Below are 23,572 nucleotides of genomic sequence, written 5' to 3'. Positions count from 1 at the left end.
TACGAACGAGTTTCATTTCAAACTTCCCTATGATTGGGTGCACCTCAACAACAGTACAGCGCTCGAATCAAAAATTGTTTGCTGAGAAATTTCTCGAGATTCACTTAGCTTATCCCCTCAGAGTTATGTGAGGTCAAGCTTTAGAAGGACACAAAGAGTTCTCAGTAAGGCAGTGAGATAGCACAAATTGTGATGAAAAAGATTGTACCTAATGGTACAAAAGACACATGGTAAGAATGAATGAGAAAAGAATCAGAATGTAAGGGAGAATATTCATTCTTATATATTGTCTAAGACTCGTGCAACCAAGGTAGATAACATAGATTAATGAAGGAATCACATAATACGCGTCATAAGGGAAATGAAAGTGATGTCATGACCGCAAGAGAGACACGAAAAGATCGGGCATTTATTATCTCAATAAGAGTTACAGACATGGCATCAAGGATACCAGCATAGAACATCGCAACTAAATTGTATAGCTTTTTTGTGATTAATTATAGAACTAATGTGTGGAATCATGTATCATCGAACAGGTCAAATGTCTTATTTGGAGAGCCGTTGTATCATATCACCCTCGCCCACGATAATCCCATAGCGAGAAGTGCAGTTAAGGTTGAGGAAATAATGTTGACCTTACAGATATTGAAAGCGAGGTAAGTATTGAGCCTATTCATGAACTGATGATTATTGCTCACCTGGTTATTGCTCAGAACGTCAATGCCAGATACTACTACTACTTCCTTTGGGCCACCAAGTTTGGTGCCAGGGAGAACAACCTTTTTATCGATTTTGGAGTACAATGTCTGTTGAAGAGTTGCTCCTAGAAAAGAGTCAACCTGAATATTTATCAGATATAGATTGTCAATTCTATTGCCTTTCAAAACTCATCAACATACAAAGTTGAAGAGGTGGAGTAAAGAAAATTAGACTGAAGTATGAGAAGTAAAGAGGACATACCACTGAGCAAAAAAGGCCAAAAAATCCAGTTTGCATCATGAGCATGCTCATTCCCGATGGTAGTGGTTGGAGGTTCGTATCGAACATGCATCTCAGAGAGACAGCCATCCCGATGAAGATGCCACCCAAAGCCGAGAAGCCTAGCCCGACTAAGCTCACACCTCCATTGGTTCCAGGTGGGACCTAGTATATGATAGACAAATCAACAAATGTCAATATTGATAGGGATTTTGATTCTAGGCATATAGGATCAGAAGTTCGACTTGAGATCAAACCTTACCTCTTTCAAGTTGGTAATAAGCCTTGGAGGCGCGCGGGACAGGAGACCGAGCTTGAATGGTCAAAACAGTAAACCACAAACAATCGAAAATCGTCCAAAGTGATCAACCTGACATTAATATCATCTCACGATGGAGCTTGAACTCGGTGTCAAAGGGTTGAGGAAACCATTTAACCTACTTCACTAGCTAGCTGTGGTATGAAGTTTATGGTAAGAATGAATCAGTTACGAATCTCGACCATCATGAACTGATGCGCGAGAGAAGAGAGAACCAAAACGAACTGTATCACCGCTACAACCTGACCAAAATGCCAGCGCACCCCAAATCAGGATATTAGATAGTTCCGAACCAGTACGCTCGTGGAATTGAATCGAATTGAAAGTATTGAAATCTTTAATCATAGGATCGATAAAAAATCTATGACCAATAGCACACATAGTTCCAACCCATGCATTACAGATCACTTGTTTCCAATCCCTACCACCAGTGACAGATAATCTTTTGATTGTTTCATCGTTTGTTTTACCATGTTCGTCATCAACTAAAGTTAATTTTATAGATTGTTTATATTTTGTTGCTTTGTTTCCAATTAAAAAAAATGAAATTAAACTAATACCGAAGATTGGATTCGGATTGGCTAAAGTTGTATAACCTATCAATAAAGCAGCAAGTGCACCAGAGAGTTGAAGTGAAGCTTTTCGAAAATTGTGAATAGATAGAAGAACAACTGTTACAAATGACCATGGGTAAAGGTCATCTACAGAATTGAGGAAAGCCATTAGCAAAAATTTTAGAATTTATCAACGAGTAACTTGTTTCAAGGAGATTGGTTCAAGGAAAGGAGATAACGATATCTCAATAAATAGGACCATCGATCGATGCATCATGATCAACCTTGGAAATGGAATATTATGAGAGTTAGAGTCAAACTTAACAAATTCCACTCTGAGTTAGAGTTATGATGCGTGATGCGGGGATCGAGTTGCAACGATCGTAAACTTGTCCCTCCCGCCCGAGTAGTCGAGGGATGCAACGATCGTGAGATGCGGGGAGATTCACGCCTGTACACCTAGAAACTATCAAAGTCCCCCTCTCACGTCCTCCCTCACGAAGAGGGGACAGGGGGGACTTTGATAAGTTTACCTGAAAACAGTTGATGGAGCAGTGCTGATAATTCACTGTTCATCTCTCAAAGATGAGAAATCATTCAGGATCCTTCACTGATAAACCTTGTGAGCTTGTTTATCAGTCCTATAAACATCATTACAATAGAAAGCAGCATCATTTTCTATCATCTTACATTGGAATGAATCATAACGTGAGGGGTGGAACATGCTTGACAATTTGTGACTAGGCAAATCATCGGGAACGGTAGAGAATCCAACCTGGCGAGAGAGGGTAAACTTATCAAAGTCCCCCCGCCCTACTATTCAACTGGCAACAGCAGGATTTTTGGCCATTTTTTGTTTTTGCCCATTATGAGGGTCACAGACCTCATCAAATCTTGCTTCCAGCCACAAGGATCTTCATTGGCACCTTGTACATGTCCTCATGTGTTTTGAGCATCCATTGTATTGATTGAGCTCACCCAGAAGAGTTGTGAAAAGTTGTAGCTGGACCACCCAATTTCATACAGGACCCCTAAGGCTTGCTGATGTGTCCAAAAACACGGCGTCCAAGAATTGCAATAACAGTGGATCTATCCACCATGATGATCTGAAACCAGGACCAGGAGACGCACAAGATTTCAAAGAAGCTATGTGCGGTTGGAATTAGGATTTTGTGAGGTGTGGAACCCTCAAAATGGGCAAAAACATACAAGTGGCAGAAACTCTTGCTGTTGTGAGTTGACAACCACAACATTAGCTTGGGCGGCGGGGACTTTGATAAGTTCAGAGAGAGAGACTCCACAAGGGACTTCACGGGATACTCCAGCAAAAAGTACAGTTTGATACTAAACTAAAGTCTCTCTTGGCAAGCAAGCCTGCAAGAGAGGGACTTATGGGTTATCCATGAGATTTGGTGTGCAAGCAAGAAACTGTTAGCTGAGGAGTTTTTCAACCCACCATAACTTTTTACCATACAAATAAACAGCCTTCAGGCCAAAGACAGATTCTGTGCGCCTGCTCAACCTACACATACTGCTTCTTGGGAATATCTCTCTTGGTTTCAGGAAAGTACTATAGAAAGACTTGAAAAATGGCTTTATGTGTAACATCTCAGCTTGGCCAGTATGAGCTTTTGACAGGTTGGACAGCTTTCTCAGGCATTTTGGGTTTTTTTGCAAACTTCAGCCTTCTATTGCTTGGCTATTCTTGCATCAAATATGCAGTGAGATACACCAATGTATGGAGGTTGAGCAGGCACACGGGAGCTCCCTTTGGTCCAAAGACTCTTCTCCATGAGTCTGTGCACTATGGGTTGCTATGGGGCCCCTTGGTGCTAAGTAATTGTGGGCGCTGTGTCACTGCATAGCACCGCGGAAGTGTGCTATGAACTGTGGATGTCAAAACCTCTATTTTGATAGGGGTCAGGGCCATAGCTATAGCATGGGTCAGAACCCGCTGTCCTGCCTAAGTCATAGCACGGGCAGAGTGGGCGCTCCACTATTGCTCTGTTGCTGCTATCTTGGGAGGAGCTCCGGGGGTGTTGCCACCATCAATCCCCACATCCAAAATATTATGTTTATTTAATAATCAACTGTCCCAACAGATCACCAGGTCTTCAACTACAATAAGAAGTTGTCAACAACAACAACCACAAGCACCATTACAATGACCACCAAATCCTAATGTTTATCAATCACTTTGATCAAGTATTTCTTAACTGTCAGGGTGGCTACCAAAAGGACACTAGTAAGGTCTAGAACTTACACAGTTAATTCCTGACTAAATATATATTCCTCTGGGTATGTGGAATATAAAGTACAAGTGTTACCTAATTAACACCACCAATGGTTTTTGATTAATATCTTACAGATATAATGATTTCTGAATTCCTAAGGAGGAAACCCCGGGCCTACTGTGGGGACAGTGGGGGATGGTCAATCCTAGACCCGGTTTTATTCTCTGAAGCAAGATGCTTAGAGTAGCCTGCTATTCTAGATAGACAGGGATCTTGTACAACTTTACGTTGCGAGAACTGGAAGTATTGACCAAGTAGAAATGACTTACTCAGGATCAAGTAAGAATATGTCTCCTTTGAGAATTTTAAAAGACTATCGCTGATGATGGGATATTGGTAGATCACGATGTGAGCCAAGAACTATAACTTGATTAGTTAAGACAGAGAGAGATATTGATCACAAGAAGTTAAGATTAGTATACCAAAGAATTCGAGAAGAATTGGAATAAAAGATGATTACGTTTATTTTACGATCTCAGTTTTCAAAAAATAGTAGTGAGTACTTCTACAAAGTGGAACATATAAAGGATCAGAAAATTAATATAGTTGGTAAAAGAATCTGATGGTTTACTACATTGGACTTTAGGGTGTAAGAGTACTGACATTTTTTTTTCTAAGAAAATTAGAGGGGTAAAATTCGATCCTCCCTTCTGTAGCTACCAAGTAAAGCTGCTTTTATATCTGATACTTGGCTGATTTGGTTAGTCGTCATTACCTAATAAGTTGGTCATTACGGTTCTTCTCCCCTACCCTTCAAAAAGATCTTGTCATACTTTACATAATATATATATTGGATTATGTAAGGTCAAAACTAGGACAAGTCCTTCTGTTCTAGCTTAGGAGATCTTTTGTCCTTCCGTTCTGACTGATGAGGTTGTTACGTCCTTTGTTATAGCTAAAAGAGTCTTTTGTCCTTCCGTCCTAGTTTATTATGTACGTATTCTACTACTATAAATCTTGGCGCTCCAGTCTTTATTTCTATTAATCCTTAGTTAGAGAATGTGTTGCTATGGGTCATTAATTCAAGTACTTCTTTTCTCGTATTTATTGTATAGATGGTTCTTTAGACTATCTCTTATCTAAGACACTTTCCTTAGTGTTTTTCTTTCTATAATTTATCTAGTATCTTTGTAGGACTAATTCCTGGGCTGTCTCTTAGTATGTGTGTTATTTGTTCATTCTTTCTAATAGTGGTTCATTGCGGTTACGGGACCTTCAAAACTAGGTCTTTAAGTTGTATTTTCTTTTTTATATTTCTGTTTTATGGAATCTTTGAAACTAGATTCGTAAGGTGTAATTTAGTATGCTTCTATAAAGATTGTTTGCTCTAATTTTTGTATATTATTTTCCACTTGAAGTCCTTTTGGTGCTTAGTCTTAAGCACTCGAGGGCTGACATTATCCTTATCATTATAATCATTCTACAAAGGATCATGAAGATCCAAGTAAATACATATACCACATATATATTGGCCCAATTCAACCTTATTCCCATTCTTCCTCATCATCCAAACCTCAAGGATCCTTTTGCTAACCTTTGTCCCTAAGTGAGCCTAAAAAGTGCACCTCCACAAACAAATTAGATCCAGAAATTTTAACTTGAACTAGACGTTCATCACATGTGACTTCTAAACCAAACTCATTCTCTATCTCACATATTGCAAGTCCCAAGGAATCCAGTGAAGAAAACAGCAAAAGCTCAACTTCTAAATCAAGTACATGTAGTGACATAAAAGCTACGGTTTTTTGTTTTTAATTTTTTAATTTTTTTGCCTTTGATTTTTGTTCTTTACCAATCTTCTGGTCAAACATGTCAATCATCACCTCTGAAATTGTTGATATGAAGCCCTGACCATCTGATCTTAAAAACCAAATGGTCGGAATGCACCTTGCAAAGAAGAGAAATGTAGATATCAGCCAAACTCTAGGGTGTCCAGTCACCACAGTCCATTCTGTCCTTGCAAAATTTAAGGCAGAAGGCTCAGTAGAAGGCCACAAACCCTCTGGCCAACCATCTCTGTTGACCAATCGTGATCTTCGGCATCTTGAGTGTGATGTCAAACAGTCTCGACAAGCTCCGATGTGTGAGATATTCCAAGGATCTGCAACAAAAGCGAGTGCTACTACAATTTGACTTGCTCTGAAATCCCTTGGTTACAACTTGAGAGTAACAATAGCCAAGCCCTATTTGAGTGCTAAACATAAAGCAGCACCTCTCGAGTTTGCAAAACATCATGTGGCGTGGACGGTGGATGATTGGAAGTGAGTCATTTGGACTGATGAATCCACCTTTGAGATTGGAAAGCCATATTGAAAAGTTTGGGATTGAAAAGTTCCAGGTGTGGCAAAAAGTGGCTGATAAGTATGATGCATCCTGTTTGGCGCCCTCTTGCAAATCAGGACGTAGTTCAGTGATGGTCTGGGGTGGATTCATTCCTGGACACAAGCTCAAGCTTGTCATAATGGAGCCTAGTTGTCAAAATTCAGAAAACTTTATTGAGCAAGTGTAGGGCTGTGACCCGGACCCGGCCCTGCCCGGCCAACTCTGCCCGACGTCTTTTGCAGAGCTGACGGTACGCGCCCCGGGGCATCCAGTTCCTGCTCCATGACAGCTGAATATGGCCCCGTGGACGCTCCAGGCGGCTCAGGCGCCCGGCCTGGCCCGGGTGTTGACTCTTTTTTTGCCAAAAAACACCTTCACACTAGTCTCTTACCGGCCCTGATCGGCCCTGAGCAGTTTTCAGAGGTCATCGGGCTCACTCAGGGCTAAATCTGGCCCCGGGGCCGGCCCTGAAATTTCAGGGCCGGGTCACAGCCCTAAGCAAGTGTATGAAAAATCACTCAGCCCTTTTCTACACGACTACTCCAATAACAATGATTTAATCTTGATGGAGGATGGAGCCCCAGTCCATCACTCTCAACTCAGTTCAAAGTGGCGCAAGAAAGAGGGGATTGTGAAGTTGAAGTGGCCAGCGCGGTCACCAGATTTGAACCCGATTGAAAATCTTTGGTCCATCATGAAATCCAAGATTTCAACCAAGCATCCGATCAAGAATTTAGATTCTATGAAGACCAATGTGTTAGAGGCATGGGAGAGTGTGCCTACTGAAAGGCTGGAACATCTAGCTGCATTGATGCCTGAGCGGATTCAAGCTGTCATCGCAGCCAAGGGTGGATCAACCCCTTGGTGATTAGCCAGGTAAAATACTTTTTCTTTGCACTCAAAACCTTTGTCCATACATCATCTGATAGACAGGATGCTGATCTTTGGTTCTCATTATCACTAACAGGTAATATTGTATGTGTGATAAGAAGGTTGTGGCACAATTTGTACAAAAAATCGATTTTTTTAAAAAAAAATCAAAAAACCATAGGTTTTCCGTGACTACGTGTACAAAAAGCAAATCTACAGAAGAAGATACAGGTTCAGTCTCAGCCATTACTTCAGTAGAAGATGATGAAAAAGAGATAGAAAATGCACTAGTTCAAAAGAAAGCCAAATTACATAAACATTGGAAACAAAATCTGAATCTTCAAACTCAATTGTCAAATTGAAAGTGGGCGATAAATTGAGTGAGAAAATTGTTTTGTAAAATCAAGAAAATGAAGATGTCAATCTTCTCGAATCTATCAAGGAGAAAGGGTACAAGATTGACTCTATATATGTTGCACTTGAAGGGTTCTTTTTCACAAGCTAATGTTTGTCTGGTGATCTATTTCTGACTAATGCAGAGCTATTATCTTTATATACACCAAAGTGAGCACAACTACCTCATTCTTATAAGATGCCTGCTATATGCATTAACATCACTAGCTTTGTCTTTTGTCTTTAGTCCAATACACCAGGCTGTACCAATCAAGCTTGTGGATTCAGAGACCTTCATCAAGAAATTCTGGATGCAGGCTATCAATTTTATGTTCAATTTCTCTTTGCTTTCTACCTTGTCCTATTACCCTGAAAAATACCAAGAAATAATTTAACCTTATCTTTCAATTTGCTTTCTAAAGGTCTTTGCTCTTAGTATGGATAGTCCTAAATCTCAAAGCAATTGGAAAGAAAAAGTTTTGTGTGAATTTTCTTAGCATCTTTCGCACATTTCCTGAGTATATGATTGGAATTGTAACCCTTGTAGCAAAAATTATCCTACCACCTTCTTTCTGATCCTAAAGTATGTTCCCAACACCTATGATCTCTGATTTGTGATCTATATCAAAGCTGATGCCTTTTTATCTCAATAGCAACATTTAATCAAGATCCTGGGTGCCTCTAAATCTTCTACACACGTTCAAAGATCACCCTACATCATTGCTCCAGTTTGAGAGCTTCTCAACATCACTAGTGCTGTGTCTCCTGAAAATGCAGTTTGTCTACTCTTGTTTCTGGTCTCTTAAGAGACCCTCCAAAATCCTCAACTTGATAAGCTGTTTTATCATGGATATGTTTCTGCTCCATTTAGCTCAATCAAGCGCTTGAATTAATCAAAGCACTTGAACATGATTAGTTTCCTTTGAGTAACTCGGTATACAAATGTCATACTTGACAACTCAAACTCAAACTCAAACTCAAATTCCAGACTCTGATCTATGATGGTTAAACTGATTGTATAACAATATTGAAAGTTATTTAACAAAAGTCATTTATAGGCCAAACCTAACTTTCATGTGTACCAAGACTTGTCTCAAAAAATTTGGATCAAAGATATCATGTTTATCTTGTCATTGGATCAAATTGTTTTGAATTCCAAAATGTTTGCAACATTGGGATTACAATTGCACATCTTGCATACAATAGTCCCCCATGATGGATCATTTTCATCTGTATTTGCCTTGAGGTGTACCATCATTCCCAAGATCTCCATATAATTTGATGAAGGTTGTGTATTGAAAAGTATCTTTTGCTTGTGGTGATATTCTCAACAAATCATATAAACCATAGCTTCTAATAACAAAAAGTAAAGAAACCCAATGGAAAATGAAGATTGGACAAAACAGAAGATAGCAAGACATAACAAGGCCAAAGAGATTGAAACCTACTGTTCTTAAATATATAATTGATAGCAGTGGTAGTATTGATAACCTAATCAAGCATTATATAACAAAGATAGTAAAGACAAATTGACATGTATAAAAAAGAGAGGAAGAAGAAGCTCAGAAAATGTGAAAAAGCAAGAAGTGCTAGCCAAGGAAAACTAAGAGGATGTCTAAAACATACAGAGATTAAAGAGAATAAAAATCAATTGAAGTCCATCTAGACAAAAAGGTAGAATTGGTTTATCAAAATTGATTCCTTCTTCCTCTCTAAGTTGAACTTTTGTTTTGCCCTTGACTTTGTTCTCTAGGTTTTTGTTAGATCAAAATTGGTTATGATTTTCCTTTCACTGATTAGTTTTTATGTTGATTCTAAATCTGAATTAATTCAATTTGATGAAAGTTTAGACTTGATGGTTTCATTTGGAACAACAGTTTCTGTTTTGATTGGTGTTGGGTTTGGATTTGATTTAGGAATTGGATTGGAGATTTCCCATTCAAAATGCAGGATAATTTTGTTCAATGATAAAATTGGTGAAATTGTTGTGAAATTCTTCAAGCAATAACAATAGATACTTGATTGTCAAAAACTGTCTTAAGAGTCTCAAGTGATATTGTGTAATGTGTAGTGTCTTGTAAATGCATGTGCCATAGGTCACGTGGTGGGCGCGGCGCTGAAGGCAGGCCTTTGGGGCCTGCCCCATGGGAAGGCCTTTTAAGCCCAAGTTAGGTTTAGGTCTATTCCTCCCAGCTGTTGCATAAAATGGGTGCCACAGGGAAAATTTTACCGTCAGTTTCCAAATTTCCACAGACTCAAGAGCTCAATTCATTCACCATATAGCTTCTAGAGATTGTACCTCGTGCTACTGGTGTTGAGATTCTATTTTTGCACATGGGTTCCCAGAACAACGCCACCGGCGCTCCGCCCGGGATAGCGGCAGCGGTGCGGTAGCACAGCGCATGCCCCGCCCGCGCTATGTAAATTCACACATAGCGGGCTAAGGGTTTCACTATAGCTATGGTGAAACCCAGCTACATATAGCGGTTACACAATCCGCCCTGTATAGCCGCCCTGTATAGCGATTACACGCTGTGCTATGGGCCGCCACAGCGGCCCCAAGTGCTTAGCGACAGGGCGCCACAGAGCGTCTATAGTGCCTCATACACTTATAGATCACACACCAACACCATGCCCTTTGACCACCTCTTCCCCTAATCCCACGTCACCACACCCTCCAACCATCTATTAATTCGTGACCCTCTCCAACTATCAACACTACCTCATTGCTTCCCACTAGCATCTTGTAACAATGCGGGCTCACTTGACCGTCACTGGTCAGAATGAGCTTGATTGGTGGAATGTGAGTTTTTTTATCCGACTTATTACTCTTGACTTTTCTCTAATGCTTTCCTTTGCTATTCTTAGGAGCATGAGCACGATTTTCCAGTCCTCACATCAATGGCTCAAGATTATCTCGCATTGTCGGGCACATCATGCCCATGTGAGAGAACATTCTCATCTGCATCTGATATTGCAGTCCCCAGCCAAGCATCTTTGACAGCCAAGATGATTGGAGAGCTTGTCGGTGTACGTGAGTGGTTAAAGAGTGGCATCACACTCTCTGGTATATATGCCGATGCTTGGGCACACGTGAAGGCTTATCAAACTCAGCAAGACAAGGCTAAGAAGTAGGTGATTGTCCACTATTGAACTCATTTTTGGGTTGTTTTTGTTCTCAACTTATCACCCAAGTCTGTCTATACATACATGTACTCCCCAAAAAATGGTTATTTTTTCCTGCTTGCGTTTTCTCTCTTGCCTGCCTACTCAGCCTCTACATAGTTGTATATGGCTCAAACACACGTTTGTTTTACAAAAAAAAGCTCTTTTCTTTTTGTTAACCCATCCCCACTCTGCTCGGTTAGACTATTGTTAGTCACAATTTGTAATTGAAACCGGTGTGAAACCACCTTTGACTGCGCTATTAAGCAATATCTCTTGTGAGATTTTCCTATAGCAAAGCGCAGCGGAGCGGAACAGCCGCACCACTCTCAATGGTCATAGCAGCCCCAAACTGATAGCGTAGCAATTGCGCTTTTATCTTAGCGGAAAATCACCCTGCTCGTAAAAACTGCGGTTATAGTGGTGCGGAGCGGAGCGGTGGTGGTGTTGCCCAGAAGACCAAGTTGCATCCGTGAATGAATGTCTCAACTTTGGAGATGATGTGGCAGATTGAAATGGACCTCAAATACGAGCAATCAACTTGCATCTCAAAAGCAACCACAAATCCCAATCAAACTGCTGCTGCCAATGATACACAACACATAGATACTCAATTTGAAGATCTCAACCATTTTCAAGAGTTTGAAGATGGCATTTATTGTGAAAATGAAGCGGAGCATGAAAAAAACAAGAGAACAAGGCAGAAAATGGGTATATAGAAACACTTTTTGATGTAATAATATTCAATACTTGAGTTGAAGCCCAAACACCTGATGCTATTGTTTTAAATGAAGAGTATGAGAATGAGTATTGGGATAAGGATGAGCTTTTTGAAGAACTATCTTGATAGATTTTGATGTAAGCCCCTCTTGGATTCCTTCTTGCAGCATTGTGAAATACAATCCTAGCTACTTTTAGTGTCTTTGCGAGAGTTTTTTGCTCTTGAGCACCTCAGAGGCATGCCTCAGTGCCCACACCTAGGGCACACCTTTAGAAAGCCAAAAAATCACACCCAGGCCTGCCCCAAATTCAAAATCTGTGCCCACCACGTGAGCCATAGGTTTGTCAAGTAACTCTAGCAAATGTGTGTAATTGTGGTGACCAAAATGGCAAGAATTGAGATGGTTCTTGAGATGGGGGCTTTGTTAATTTCCACTTTGAGTGGTTGAATTGCTCAACAAAGGAGCTGTACAAACTAAGCATTCAGTCAGAGTCTGAGATGACCTGAGAAGATCAGGTAGCCCTCCCTCAGGCTTCTTGGCTTATAAGCATCAAGCCTGAAGAAGGCATGGATCATGCTCATGTTGATCATGAAGTTTCAGATGATGAGCTGCAAGAATGCAAAAACAGGGTAAAAGTTGGCAACAAAAATGTAGACAACTTGGAGAAAGCTGGAAGCCTTTCATGCTCACCTCTATGTGAGCCCCTTTTTTGTCCCGTGTGAATAGTACTCTTTCCTTGAGGAAGTGTGTGATTTTTCTCAAATATTCTTAGGCTAGGATCAAAATTAAAAAAATCAACAAATCCAACCAGTATGCAGCCAAGCAATGGAGCACCATAATCCCTTCTGCAGCCCTAAAAGTCCCCAATCCCAATAAAGAGTGAACCATCAGCCTTCATATCATTTTATACAACAATACTTTCTTTTTATTCACAATTTGAAGTTAAATCCTCCAACAAAAACTTTGAACCTCACATATTCAGGTCCATAGATTAGCTAGACTTGGATAAATTCAAAAAAATGCAGGACAAAATGCTATATGCCTTCAATTCTGCATGACCAGTCCCATGGAGAAAAAGCAAAGAGGTAGTACACTTGAGGAGGGGTCAAACTTTAAAATTTTGATATACCTAAAGCTAGAATGAAATCAGTAGGGTTTGGAATCAAATCAAGATGTGATTGTGTCTCAGCCTCAAAGGATGTGACCTTGTGAGTCTGAATGTAACAAAATCTGGTTGATGATGCTTCCAAATCAAATCATGGATGAAGGACCCATACAATACTTCCCCAAGGTTCAACCATAACATTCTGTCTATGGATCCACCTGCTATGATCCGGCAAGGGGTCTGGGGACGGAGGATGAGGACTGAGCAATCTCTAACTTGTTACTTATATTGTCAGATGAGGAGAGGAGCATATACAATAGAGTGTGACATCTGAAGTTAACTAGTCTGATGTGTGACATTTTTTTAAGTGCTTTTGATTTTACATATCACACTAACTAAACCAACTAGGTGTAATGTAGAACTACTACAACTTCTTATGTGTTTTCTTCTTACAACGGACTACTGAGCCTTTATAAAAAAATTCAATGTGAAAAGATGTGCACCCAAAAACTTTGAACAGAGAAGAAGAAAGGAATCAAGAAAAGAGATAAGATGAAATATAGCATAATGTTGTAGCAATGTTGATTCTAATTTTCCAAGTACGTTTTCATATGTGTGAATCTTCCAGTTGCCTGAATAAGTTGTGCTAGTGATGTGAGACATGTAATATGTGACCTTTCCCTGATGTTACATGATCCAAGTTATAACGCCACCAAATGTCCAAGAAGGCATGATTCATAATTCAGAAGTTGAACTCATACCTCATACTTAACTGAGGTTTTACAGAAAACTTCCTCTGGGTGAGCAAATATCAGCAATCAGAGTTAATATGTCATCTGACAAGATTACAAACTGTTGTAGTAAGGTTGAGTACTAACTGCATTCCTAAGTGATAATCTTCCACATCTCATAGTGAAAATCAAGATACACTTACCAACTTCATGATCAGACTAAAGTTTGAGCATGGAACGATGACACCCTAGTCTTGTTTCACATTCCTGAGTGGTTTTACTTTCATTTATACTATCCAATCCTTGTAATTCAGGTATCAAAAGCTGACTCCTCAGCTTCCAAGATGCATAAAATATAGTTTGGATTTCAAATTTTGATGCAAGTAGAATATTTGGATAATGTAAGTCTAGAGTGAACTCTCTGGGCACAAAGGAGTGCTATGATCATGGTTGGTATTATGATAATCAAAGCAGAGACAGATCTTTAAGTTGACTTTGTCAGATTTTACTCAAGTGTACAGCATCATGGTGATGACAAGAGAAAAAACTCATATATTACTCTTTACTCAGATCCTCCCTTCTCTCTATCATGCTGATGTGTGCTTGGGAGGAATCTGTGCAGGCAAAGCCAAGACTCTTACATAAGCCCCACTGCATTTTTCCTCCACCAACCATTCACAGCATCAGGTTGGCATACCTAGACAACACTTTCCACACTTTAGTAACTTATTGTGGGTATCAGATTATGACACCTGCACTGAATTCAAGCCTGAAGTGTCATCCAGGGGTCAGGATCCAATGATTCCCTTGTGCCCTCCCTGTACAGAGCATAAAAACGTCAGACCTCTGGAAACACCTGGACTAACTTCTTTGTGCTCTTGGTATTTTGTTTGGCCTACAGGGGTCAGGTAGGCATCACCTTTAGCTACCAGTCACTGCATTAACTTATAGTTTTCATTGATGTCTTCTTTCAAACCAAGCACTCAGAATCAGAAGCTGACTGCACTACACAACATTTGATGCTCTCATAGTCCAGCAATTTGCAAGGGTCAGATTGAGCCATGTGAGATGGACAATGCTCCATGAACAATATCTTGCTATCTGTAAATATAGTGATTATCAGTTAGAGCTGCTTTCACTTCAAAGCGAGTAAACTCCAATGAACGGTCCCCATGCTAGTTCCTAGTTCAAGATAATCATCAGCTTTCCCAACTTGCCAAAATTTGTGTCTGTCTTCCCCCAAACCTTGATCATTTGTCGGAGTCTGATATGGATTGATGACTGAAAGGACACTATGAAAGCATTGCCTTGAAAATGTGTCTTTCCTTGTAGTAGTCTTAAAGCCAATTAATTTTACTATAATTCCTGCGCTGGTAGAATTTGAGGTTATATTCCTTTCTGATTGACATAGAGTGGGTCCAATTGGATCTTGAATTGTGCAGGTGGATTAGAAAGGCTCAACTAAAGCCCGAGACATGAATAAATAAATGTGTCACCCACGTAGTATTTATAATCTTGAGTAATACAATGACAGTGTAGTCAGCCTTCTATTGTTGTGCACATTGTGATTGGTCTGTAGTTGATACAGAGGAGATATCGGGTTGTGCATTAGTCGGATTTTGAGACATGGCAGATTGATGGCGACGGCGAGGGTCCTTCGAAGTTGATGAGGCAAGTTGCGCTTGATTTTGAATCTTTACTAGAGATTGACCTCCATCTATAGCTTGAAGCTCGGTCACTGCCTGACTGGGGCCTTGCGGCGGAGCAGAGCGAGGAAGATCGTAGTTTTGTTCGATGAGATCTAGGCGAGCGTGTTGAGCGGCACTGAACTCTGCAAAGAGTTCGGATATACGACGACGGCAAGATTCCAAAGTGTTTCGTGCATGTGTATCTGTAGAGTCTTGAATCGCTCGGATAGCCTGCTGAAGATTTGATGGTATATCTTCAGAGAGAACGAGAATGAACTCCTTATGTATGTTAGCGACTTTATCGCTAAGATCGACAACTTGCTGCTGGGTTACTTCGAACTCTTCACGTGAGATAACGGACATTGAAGATTTTGTTCCACCAACGAGGGCTGAAGATGACGGAAGTCCGTCAAGCTTATGTCGCAAATCTGTAATCTCTTCCGCTTGCTTTTTATTGGTATTGATCAGATCTTGGACAACCTTAGTCATGTCACTACGAGCCTTATTAGTATCTGTTTGCAATTTCTGTAGCTGTTCCTCGAGTACTTTTATACGCTCTTCCGAAGGTTCGGATGGTCTTCCGATTGACGGAAGAGCAAGCTGCAGGCGTTCCGCGAGGTCGCGTGCCAAGGTTTCGATCTGGATGGTTTGTTGCTCCCGAATGCCAAGTTTTTTAATGTGTTCATCAAGAAGACTTTGATTATTGGGGTTATTCTGTATGTTGGTTTCCAGACTAGAAATGACCTTGTCATGGGCCCTCGAATCGGCGCTTAAGCTGTGTCCGCGAGTGAGAATCAATCTAGACAATTAAAAAAGCAGGTTAAATCATTGCGTGTTCGATAAAGGCATATCTTCGGGAGGCTTACTTGAATACTTCACTGAATGCGTTCACTGGGGAAATATTAGAAGCATCTGATTGTAAGTCGTACATTTGGCGTTCAGATTAAAAGGCGACTTTTCCCTTGAGAGTTGGAAGAATACAGAATGGGATGATGAAGGTGAAATTAAAGAATGAGAGTGAACCACTTTACACTACACCAAATGTAATCTTTACCCGGCGGCCCGGAATCCCCGCGCCGAAATTCAAATATCAGCCAGCGGCCCGATTGAGTTTTCTTAGACTCGATGGAGCAAGCCAGGCCCCCTGATACACCACGGGGGCACCCTGGGTCCGAATGTCGCCTGCCAACCGTCGTGCCGTGTTTCGGCCCACGGGCCGCCCCGGGGTCAACCCACGGCAGCGTGATGCGTGACCCCGGGCCGTCAGGACTTACCTTCCAAGCCAAAGTTGAATGCAGGCTGCCCGTGGCCTGCACTCCGTCCCCCGCTCGCACCTGGCAGGCACTCGACGGCCTACGTGAAGTTCCGTCGAGGGCCCGGCCGAGGGCAACCCAAATGTCGCCTTAACTTTGGCTGAAACCCGGGCACTTGGTGCCAAAGTGGAACATGCCAAAGGCGAAACATGCAAAAGGCATGCATGTTCCCCATTGCACACCTGAACATGTGCAATCGGAGCTCCATGAACATGCTGGGCCAAAGCAAACGCATGCTCCACAGTTCCTGGAAGTCCACGGGCTGAACATCCTGAGCCAAAGCCACGAAACATGCCAAAGGTTTAAGGCTTGTTTCACCAAATATCCCCCAAGTCAGAACGTGGGAGGGAAACTCATCTCCTCTTTCCCTCAGGTGTCTCTGGCCACAGTTCTCCCATATATTTATATGGCCGCCTGTTCTCGTTCTTTTTCCAAAGTAGTTCTTTTCCCAAAGTAGTTCGTTCTCTCTATTTGCGCTGGGAATCTCTCTTTCGACTTCATCGTCATTGACACAAGTGTCCCTTTCTCCGTCCCAAAAATTTCTCTTCTCGTTGCGTGGGTGAGGTTCCATATTGAGCTTCTGTCCAGCCGATCAGACCCTATCTAAGTAACTCAAACTGCACAATCTGCACCACAGATCCAAAAGGAGCCAAACAATCCTCATTGTCACGTCACCTTGAGTCCTCACCGTCTTCGAACATGGCACAAGGCCCTCCAGACCGTTGTAAGTGTGCTTGATATTGCTCAACATCGCCAAACTTCAAACTGACCCATCCGCCCCTCTTCGTAGATTTCCAATTGATCTCCACCGTGGCTTCGGATCCACAGTGGAAATGCTTGGTCTGTGGACGGCAGATGCGCACATATGGCCAGCATTCCAAATCCAAGGCACACGCCGACGCAGTCGCACGTTACGAAGCTCGCGTTGCAGCCGAAAATGTGAGGGTCCCAGGTCTCCAAGAGGACTTTGGAGACCCTTGCATTTCATCAGTCACCGACCAGGAAGACATATTCCTTGGAGAGGACCACGATCTTATGGACGCTAACGACCCCCCTGATATCAGTCCTCCGTCTCCCTTGTCCTTCCTCCGAGCCCTACAACTCGCGGAAGAGAATCAACCTAGTGACTCTGAGCACTCTGATCTCGAACTCGACTTCTACAAGCTCGCTGAAGCGGTGAACGCCATGAACGAAGGGATGGAATACGACGACGAAGAAGCCGATGAAGCCGCGCTCGAGTCCGATTTGCGTACAACTCAAGTGCAAGATGCTGCTGAATGGTACCCATTCAAGAAAAAAGAGGTCTGTAATTACTTTCCACTGATCAACGTTGAGTATAGCTTTACTCAAATGATCCTCTGTTACACAGCACATTGTAGCGTTATTGATCATCGGATCAACACGCAGCATACTTTCACGATCACAGTACCACCGTATACGTTCGATCTTGCGTATCTGCAGTGTTCAACTGCCCGAGTGGGGTGCCTTGCGAGCGCTCAGTAAACGTCTGAAGCAGAACTTTGGACTTCAGATCTCCGAACGGACCAGTCCCCATGGAAATCCTCTCTTTGGCTTAAAGATTGAGACCATCATTCGCAATGTGGGTAATATATCTAGACCGGCACGAGGCGGATGCACTGATTCAAAAGCCCTCTCTTTGTATCGATCAGGAACTGGCCAATCCCCTGGTCAGCCCGCACTTGGTTTGTGTCCCAGAGCTGCCACACAACGAAGCAATCAACCGGTTGTCGCAGTGCCAGAAATGGCGCGAAGGATTCAGCAGAGACCTACGAGTGCAGATGGTGGTCTCACAAGCGAAGCACTGGTATAATACAAACCTGTTCAAACGATTACCAAACAGGTAGTCGTTCCGGTCTTCTTTTATCAGCAAGAGGGTAGAACAATGTCAAAATGCCTTCGGGCAACACTACAGAACCATCCACACGACCCTTCAGCGCTTCAAATAATTATCCCCGAAGAGCCCTGTTTTGATTCGATGCATCTGGACACTGTCGACGCTAGGGATTTCTGGAAAACAGGTCAAGACATAAAGCTAGACCATGCCACTATCTGTGATGAATATTTATTTCGTGGGTCCTTTGATTTAATTCCTTTATTTCGTCACCCTATTACAGATGAGCTGACCCATTCTTCCTTAATGTAGAGCGATGTGCGCGCGGCTTACACCGACTGCCAATCATCAACCCTTGGCGCCAACGTGCCAATGGAAAAGCCATCAAGCACATTCCGATCTCCTTGTATTCCGACGATACGTCCGGAAATGTATCTAAAAAATGGAATCATCACATGAGCGTCTTCTTCACACTTTCTGGTTTGCCTCCAAAGATGACAAACCAGGAGTACAATATTCATTTTCTGGCGACCTCAAACTGCGCCTCTGCGCTCGAATTGTTTGATGAGGTCGTAGACGACATGAAGTAAGTTTTTGTTATTTGTTCCAACATTATTTCTACAGGTTTTTGTACACTTGCTGAATGGCGCGATTGTTTGTTAGTAACCACAGTGCGAACGGTTTCCTCGCGTACGACCACGTCACTGGCACGGACATCCTCGCCATGGTTGTGCCTTTATTCCACCTGGGAGATTCTCCAATGCACGCAGAAATCAGCAACACCACGAACCCCGCTAATACGTTGACGCCATGTAGAATTTGTGACTTGCAAGTGTCCAAGATGAGTGACAAAAAAACTGAACAGTATGTCGCTGACTTTATCGGAGTCGACTTAGATGATGAACAGGTAGGGATAGTTCCACGTCCCCGTTTATGTTCTGAATTAATCACGGAAACTGACTATTGATGCAGTTTTCGTTGCCCAAACGAGACTGGGATGTCACCCGCGATAGGGCTTCCGACATTTGGGCTTTGGCGCAGCGGCCTCAAACCAAAACGGCCGTGGAGGCGGAGCAACGCAAATTCGGATTCCGGGATTCAGTCATGGACTACTTTCTCAAGAAGGTTCAGCAAGCACACGACTCAGCGGACCCATGTGATGTCCAGCGGCTATGTGACGACCTGAACCGGCAACTTGGGGCACATCTTTTTAACCCTATGTTGAGGCTCAGAGGTTTGTGTGTTTTGGCATTGATACACTGCTGAACCCCCAAGCTGAAACATTTTGAGCAGGTTTTGACGGCCATCAAGACACCCCTATAGAGACCCTGCATGTCGTGCTACTCGGAATTGCGAAATATTTGTTCAGAGACACTATGAAGTCTTTGGGTATTATGAAGCCTTCGAGCCAGCGTTACCGCGACCTCTCGGCGCGATGGCGAGCTTTCAACACCCGTGGATTGAACATCTCACCCATTCAGCCCAATACACTTATTCAGTTCTTTCAGAGCCTTGTTGGGAAAGATTTTCAGACAGTTCTACAAACTGCACCCTTTGTCTTGTTCAATCACATGCCCACGAACAAACGGCACCTTTGGATCACATTGTGCCTTTTAGGATCTTACGTATTTCAGAACAAAATAACACATATGGACTCTTACTTGCGAGACATGGAGGCGGCGATTCTTATGTTTTACCATCAACTTGTGAAGAACTCAGCTCAATGGGTGAATAAGCCAAAGTTCCATATGCTTACCCACCTGAAGGACTCCATCAAACGCTTTGGACCTTTGAACCTGTTTATGACGCAAAAGTTCGAGTGCTACAATGGGGTACTGCGCGCGGCTTCAGTACATTCGAACCGCATGAGCCCTGGCCGCGACATCGCGAACACCTTTAATAATTATCAGTTGATGCGAGGTCTGCTTTCCGGTAGTACTTTTTTCGACAAGACTTTGCAAGCACGCTTTCCGGCTGGAGTGAAAGTGCGAAATCTTCTTAATACCCTGCCTGAATTGGCTCAGGCTTTGGGACTGGACCCTAAAGCTAATCAGGTGCCCGTGCTCTCAATGGGACGTAAGTGTTTCTTGTCTGCTTCATGAATTATCTCCAAAGGAATATCAACATTGTTTTCATGAGTAGCGAGTGTTGAGGAAGGTATCGAGGTTCCAGCGTAACTTGCAAGTCAGGCCCCAAATGGCTTGTGGGTGGAACACCAGAGTGTCCTTTTGCCTAACCGTCAGAAGGTAGAAAAGGATGACTTTGTCAAGGTGGGCAAAACCTTCTCATCTCGTGGTTGCCCGTGCAATTGAAACTAAAATCTGTTTGTAACTCAATAATCTCAGCTCAAACATGGAAACGACCTCAGCCGTGTCGTCAGCATTTGGAAGCCGGACGGTAAATCGGCAAACTCCACGGTCGTCTTACTTCAACAAACCCAGCAGGGCGCCATCTCTGCCTTTTACGGCATGCGCGAGATTAATCTGACGGAACATGAAAGATGGGTGAAAGTATCCGTCAGTGGCCACATGATTGATCAATCCCTTCGAAATCATGGTGCTGATGTAATTAATTTCACATAGGAAATTAATTGCATCTTGAACGTACAGCACGATTGCCATTGGGCATCGTGCCCTGTCACGGATGGTCAAAAAAAAGGCTCGAAAGAAGAGAAACAGCCATTGCGATTAGCGCGATCTCTCACCTTCCAACCAAACACTTTATTTTAAACAGTGCGAGTCATTACTCCGCTGAGGCCCATCGGGCAGTTGCAAACATTGCGACTCGACCTATTTCCCCCGCCGAATGGGTGTCAGCGCTACATGAAGGTCTCAAGATCTGGCGCTCTGTCCCCGTCAAACCTTGTAAAAAAAGGCAGGTCAAAGGGAAGGGGAGGGCCACAAACCCCGGGAATAAAGACACAGATGATTCGGAAAACGATTCCGATGTGTAATGATGGCTTGGGTTGGATGGCCTTTGTTTTTTTTGTAATCACAGATTCTTTCCAAATGGGAAAGGCCGTTTGACATGATCATACAATAACCAATGGCCAAATGCCACTTTGAGATAACCAATGTTGACCTCACCAGTTGTTTGCGACTTTGTTGCTTTGGGCCAGAGCGTTCTGCAACCAGCCAAGTGCCTAAACGGGAAGGAGTCAGGCGCGTGTCGCGACTTCAGATCTGGGAGCAAGCTGAACATGCAAAGTGCGATGACCAATCAGGGGCCATCATGGTTCTTCAGCCCCTGGCTTCCAACTTAGATAGATCGCGCTCTTGAAAATCCTGCTTCCTTTCGCGCGTTTGAGTTTTTCCCACATCTCGCTCACCTTTGTATTAGCCCGCCATAGGATTTCTGTCTGAAAGCTCAATGTCTTCTCAATCTCACTCCCAATCTCAATCTCAAGGCGGGCGTCCTCAGCCCTACGCCTTATCAACTCCAAGGGGTAAGCCCATTTTTGCTTTCTGAAATAGAAATGGGCACCGTTTCTAAACCGTTCACCTCAGGTAACCCGGCTGTACGCAACACGGCCAACCGCGCGTCGTTGCGTTCCATTCGAGGTTTGGGTGGCAAGTTGTTTCTCACCTATTGATTTTGTCTCGCGCGTTAACCTTCCGTTTCGGCTTGTTAATCTTTACAACAGGGGGCAACTCACCGATGGGAGGTCCTGAGGAAGGTCCAAAGGGGGACACGGTATATATCTCCACTCTGACGTTCAAAGTGTCGCGCAGGAAGACTGATTCATTCTTCGTGTCCTGCAACCAGCCCAACGCCAATCTCTCGAACGAAGAGATATTGGCCGCGATTGCAAGATTGTCCACCAAGTTTGACCAAGAATTCTTAGTAATGTCTGACCAAGTGCATCAAGAGATCAACACCATGACGGACAAGATCGACGAAGATATTGCGACTCTTTCTAACAAGTTCGATGAAGACATCGCCGCAGTCTCAGCCAAGGCTGGCGAGCAGTTTTCGACTCTGTCGAACAAAATCGACCGAGTCACCGATGGTGTGGACGAGCTAGCGTCCACAGCCACCCCTGGCGGTGCTCATCAGGCTGGAAACCCACAGGCAAACACTGCAGTGGTTGCAACCCCTGCCAAACCGTGGAGCTACACATATGAGCTGAAGGTAATTTTCCAAACTTCACTGTTCATCGTCAAGATCATTCATTTTTGTTTGAATCACAGCAACGTGTGTATGCTTTTGCATACGAATCGGTTCATCTCCCCAACATTTCTGGGTATACCGCCGTGGAAGACCCCAACGGTGACTTGTTAGTCAATTCGCTCTTCAACACGATCAAGGTAAGATTGGATACTCTCTTTTGCTGTTCCTTTTCGAAGATCTCTGATATTTTCTCTCATCATGTATCATTGGACCATGCAGCAAAGGGTTAAAGACATACCCGGAACGTGGGCCGCTGAACAGCTCCCTCCGGTTGTTAATGGACTCCAAGATGTGGCTGCGACTCAAAAGTACACGACTTTGGTGAAAGACGCCGGGAAACACGCCCGTGAAAAGCTACACCTCTTAGTGGGTCTTCTCATCATCACGAAGCTTCGGGCCCATGTCGATGTCTCATCATTCACTGACTGACTAACCAATCATCCAGGTGTTACACAACATAAAAAACAACCCAACCGGGACCGTGCCTAATCTCAAACGCCTCTTGCATCGAGTAAGTTCCTTATCTCATTATGGCGGGTGGTTTGTTTTTAGATGTTGATGGTTGTTTGGACAGATCGCACGCCACTGTGGAAAAACTGCGGAAGGTCTAGACGATGTGGCCTATTGGGCCCAAACGCCCACGGCGACTCGTCTGCGTATTGCCTATCTGGTAAGTATGAGACTCCTCTCCATCTTTTCCGTCATGGTTATGTTGATGACTGATGATGTCGTTGGGCAGCGACGCGAGGCAATTCGGATTTTTCAATCGCTGCGCGCTGGAGGTGGCGGAGGGAACATCTGGCATCGAGTGGATTTACAGCTCCACAGATTGGCTGAGGAGGGTACCTTATATTCTTCCGCGTAAGCTTTTTCATCATCACAAGATGGTTCATGATCTGACTGTCGCTCACGCCTGACTTCAATCGCGTTCAGGTTTTATAAATTAATTTACGACCAAGATCGTGCCCTTTTTGATGGCAAGGGTTTTTTTGTCGACATCGACCTCAATGAGCCATTTGATTTGCCGTCGGAACAAGAGATAGAAGAAGAAATGGCATTCATAGAAGCGGCTGGGTCTATTGTTTTACAAGATTGA

At 43.0% G+C, this 23,572-nt stretch overlaps 4 protein-coding genes across 4 annotated transcripts; 2 read left to right on the top strand and 2 right to left on the bottom strand.

Annotated features, from left to right (window-relative positions):
* Positions 1–546: 546 nt before the first annotated feature.
* MELLADRAFT_85418 (uncharacterized protein) lies at positions 547–2,020 on the bottom strand (the record flags this gene model as incomplete). The annotated part of the gene is made up of 5 exons (XM_007408856.1): positions 547–576; positions 699–839; positions 961–1,143; positions 1,241–1,291; positions 1,523–2,020. The coding sequence occupies 5 exons, from the start codon at positions 2,018–2,020 to the stop codon at positions 547–549; spliced, it is 903 nt and encodes a 300-aa protein (XP_007408918.1).
* A 12,980-nt stretch (positions 2,021–15,000) lies between these two features.
* MELLADRAFT_85417 (uncharacterized protein) lies at positions 15,001–16,072 on the bottom strand (the record flags this gene model as incomplete). Its single annotated transcript, XM_007408855.1, has 2 exons — positions 15,001–15,940; positions 16,008–16,072. The coding sequence occupies 2 exons, from the start codon at positions 16,070–16,072 to the stop codon at positions 15,001–15,003; spliced, it is 1,005 nt and encodes a 334-aa protein (XP_007408917.1).
* A 1,081-nt stretch (positions 16,073–17,153) lies between these two features.
* Positions 17,154–17,957, top strand: MELLADRAFT_85416 (uncharacterized protein; the record flags this gene model as incomplete). Its single annotated transcript, XM_007409082.1, has 3 exons — positions 17,154–17,178; positions 17,245–17,756; positions 17,862–17,957. 3 exons carry the CDS (start codon positions 17,154–17,156, stop codon positions 17,955–17,957), a joined length of 633 nt encoding a protein of 210 aa, XP_007409144.1.
* Positions 17,958–21,675: 3,718 nt separating this feature from the next.
* MELLADRAFT_85415 (uncharacterized protein) lies at positions 21,676–23,572 on the top strand (the record flags this gene model as incomplete). Its single annotated transcript, XM_007409083.1, has 10 exons — positions 21,676–21,751; positions 21,813–21,872; positions 21,950–21,999; positions 22,072–22,437; positions 22,497–22,613; positions 22,696–22,842; positions 22,922–22,987; positions 23,051–23,146; positions 23,216–23,337; positions 23,410–23,572. 10 exons carry the CDS (start codon positions 21,676–21,678, stop codon positions 23,570–23,572), a joined length of 1,263 nt encoding a protein of 420 aa, XP_007409145.1.

Source organism: Melampsora larici-populina (assembly GCF_000204055.1).
Source record: "Melampsora larici-populina 98AG31 unplaced genomic scaffold MELLAscaffold_14, whole genome shotgun sequence".
NCBI lineage: Eukaryota > Fungi > Basidiomycota > Pucciniomycetes > Pucciniales > Melampsoraceae > Melampsora > Melampsora laricis-populina.
Note: the sequence above shows the minus strand (reverse complement) of the source record. Positions and strands in the feature narration are given on the sequence as shown.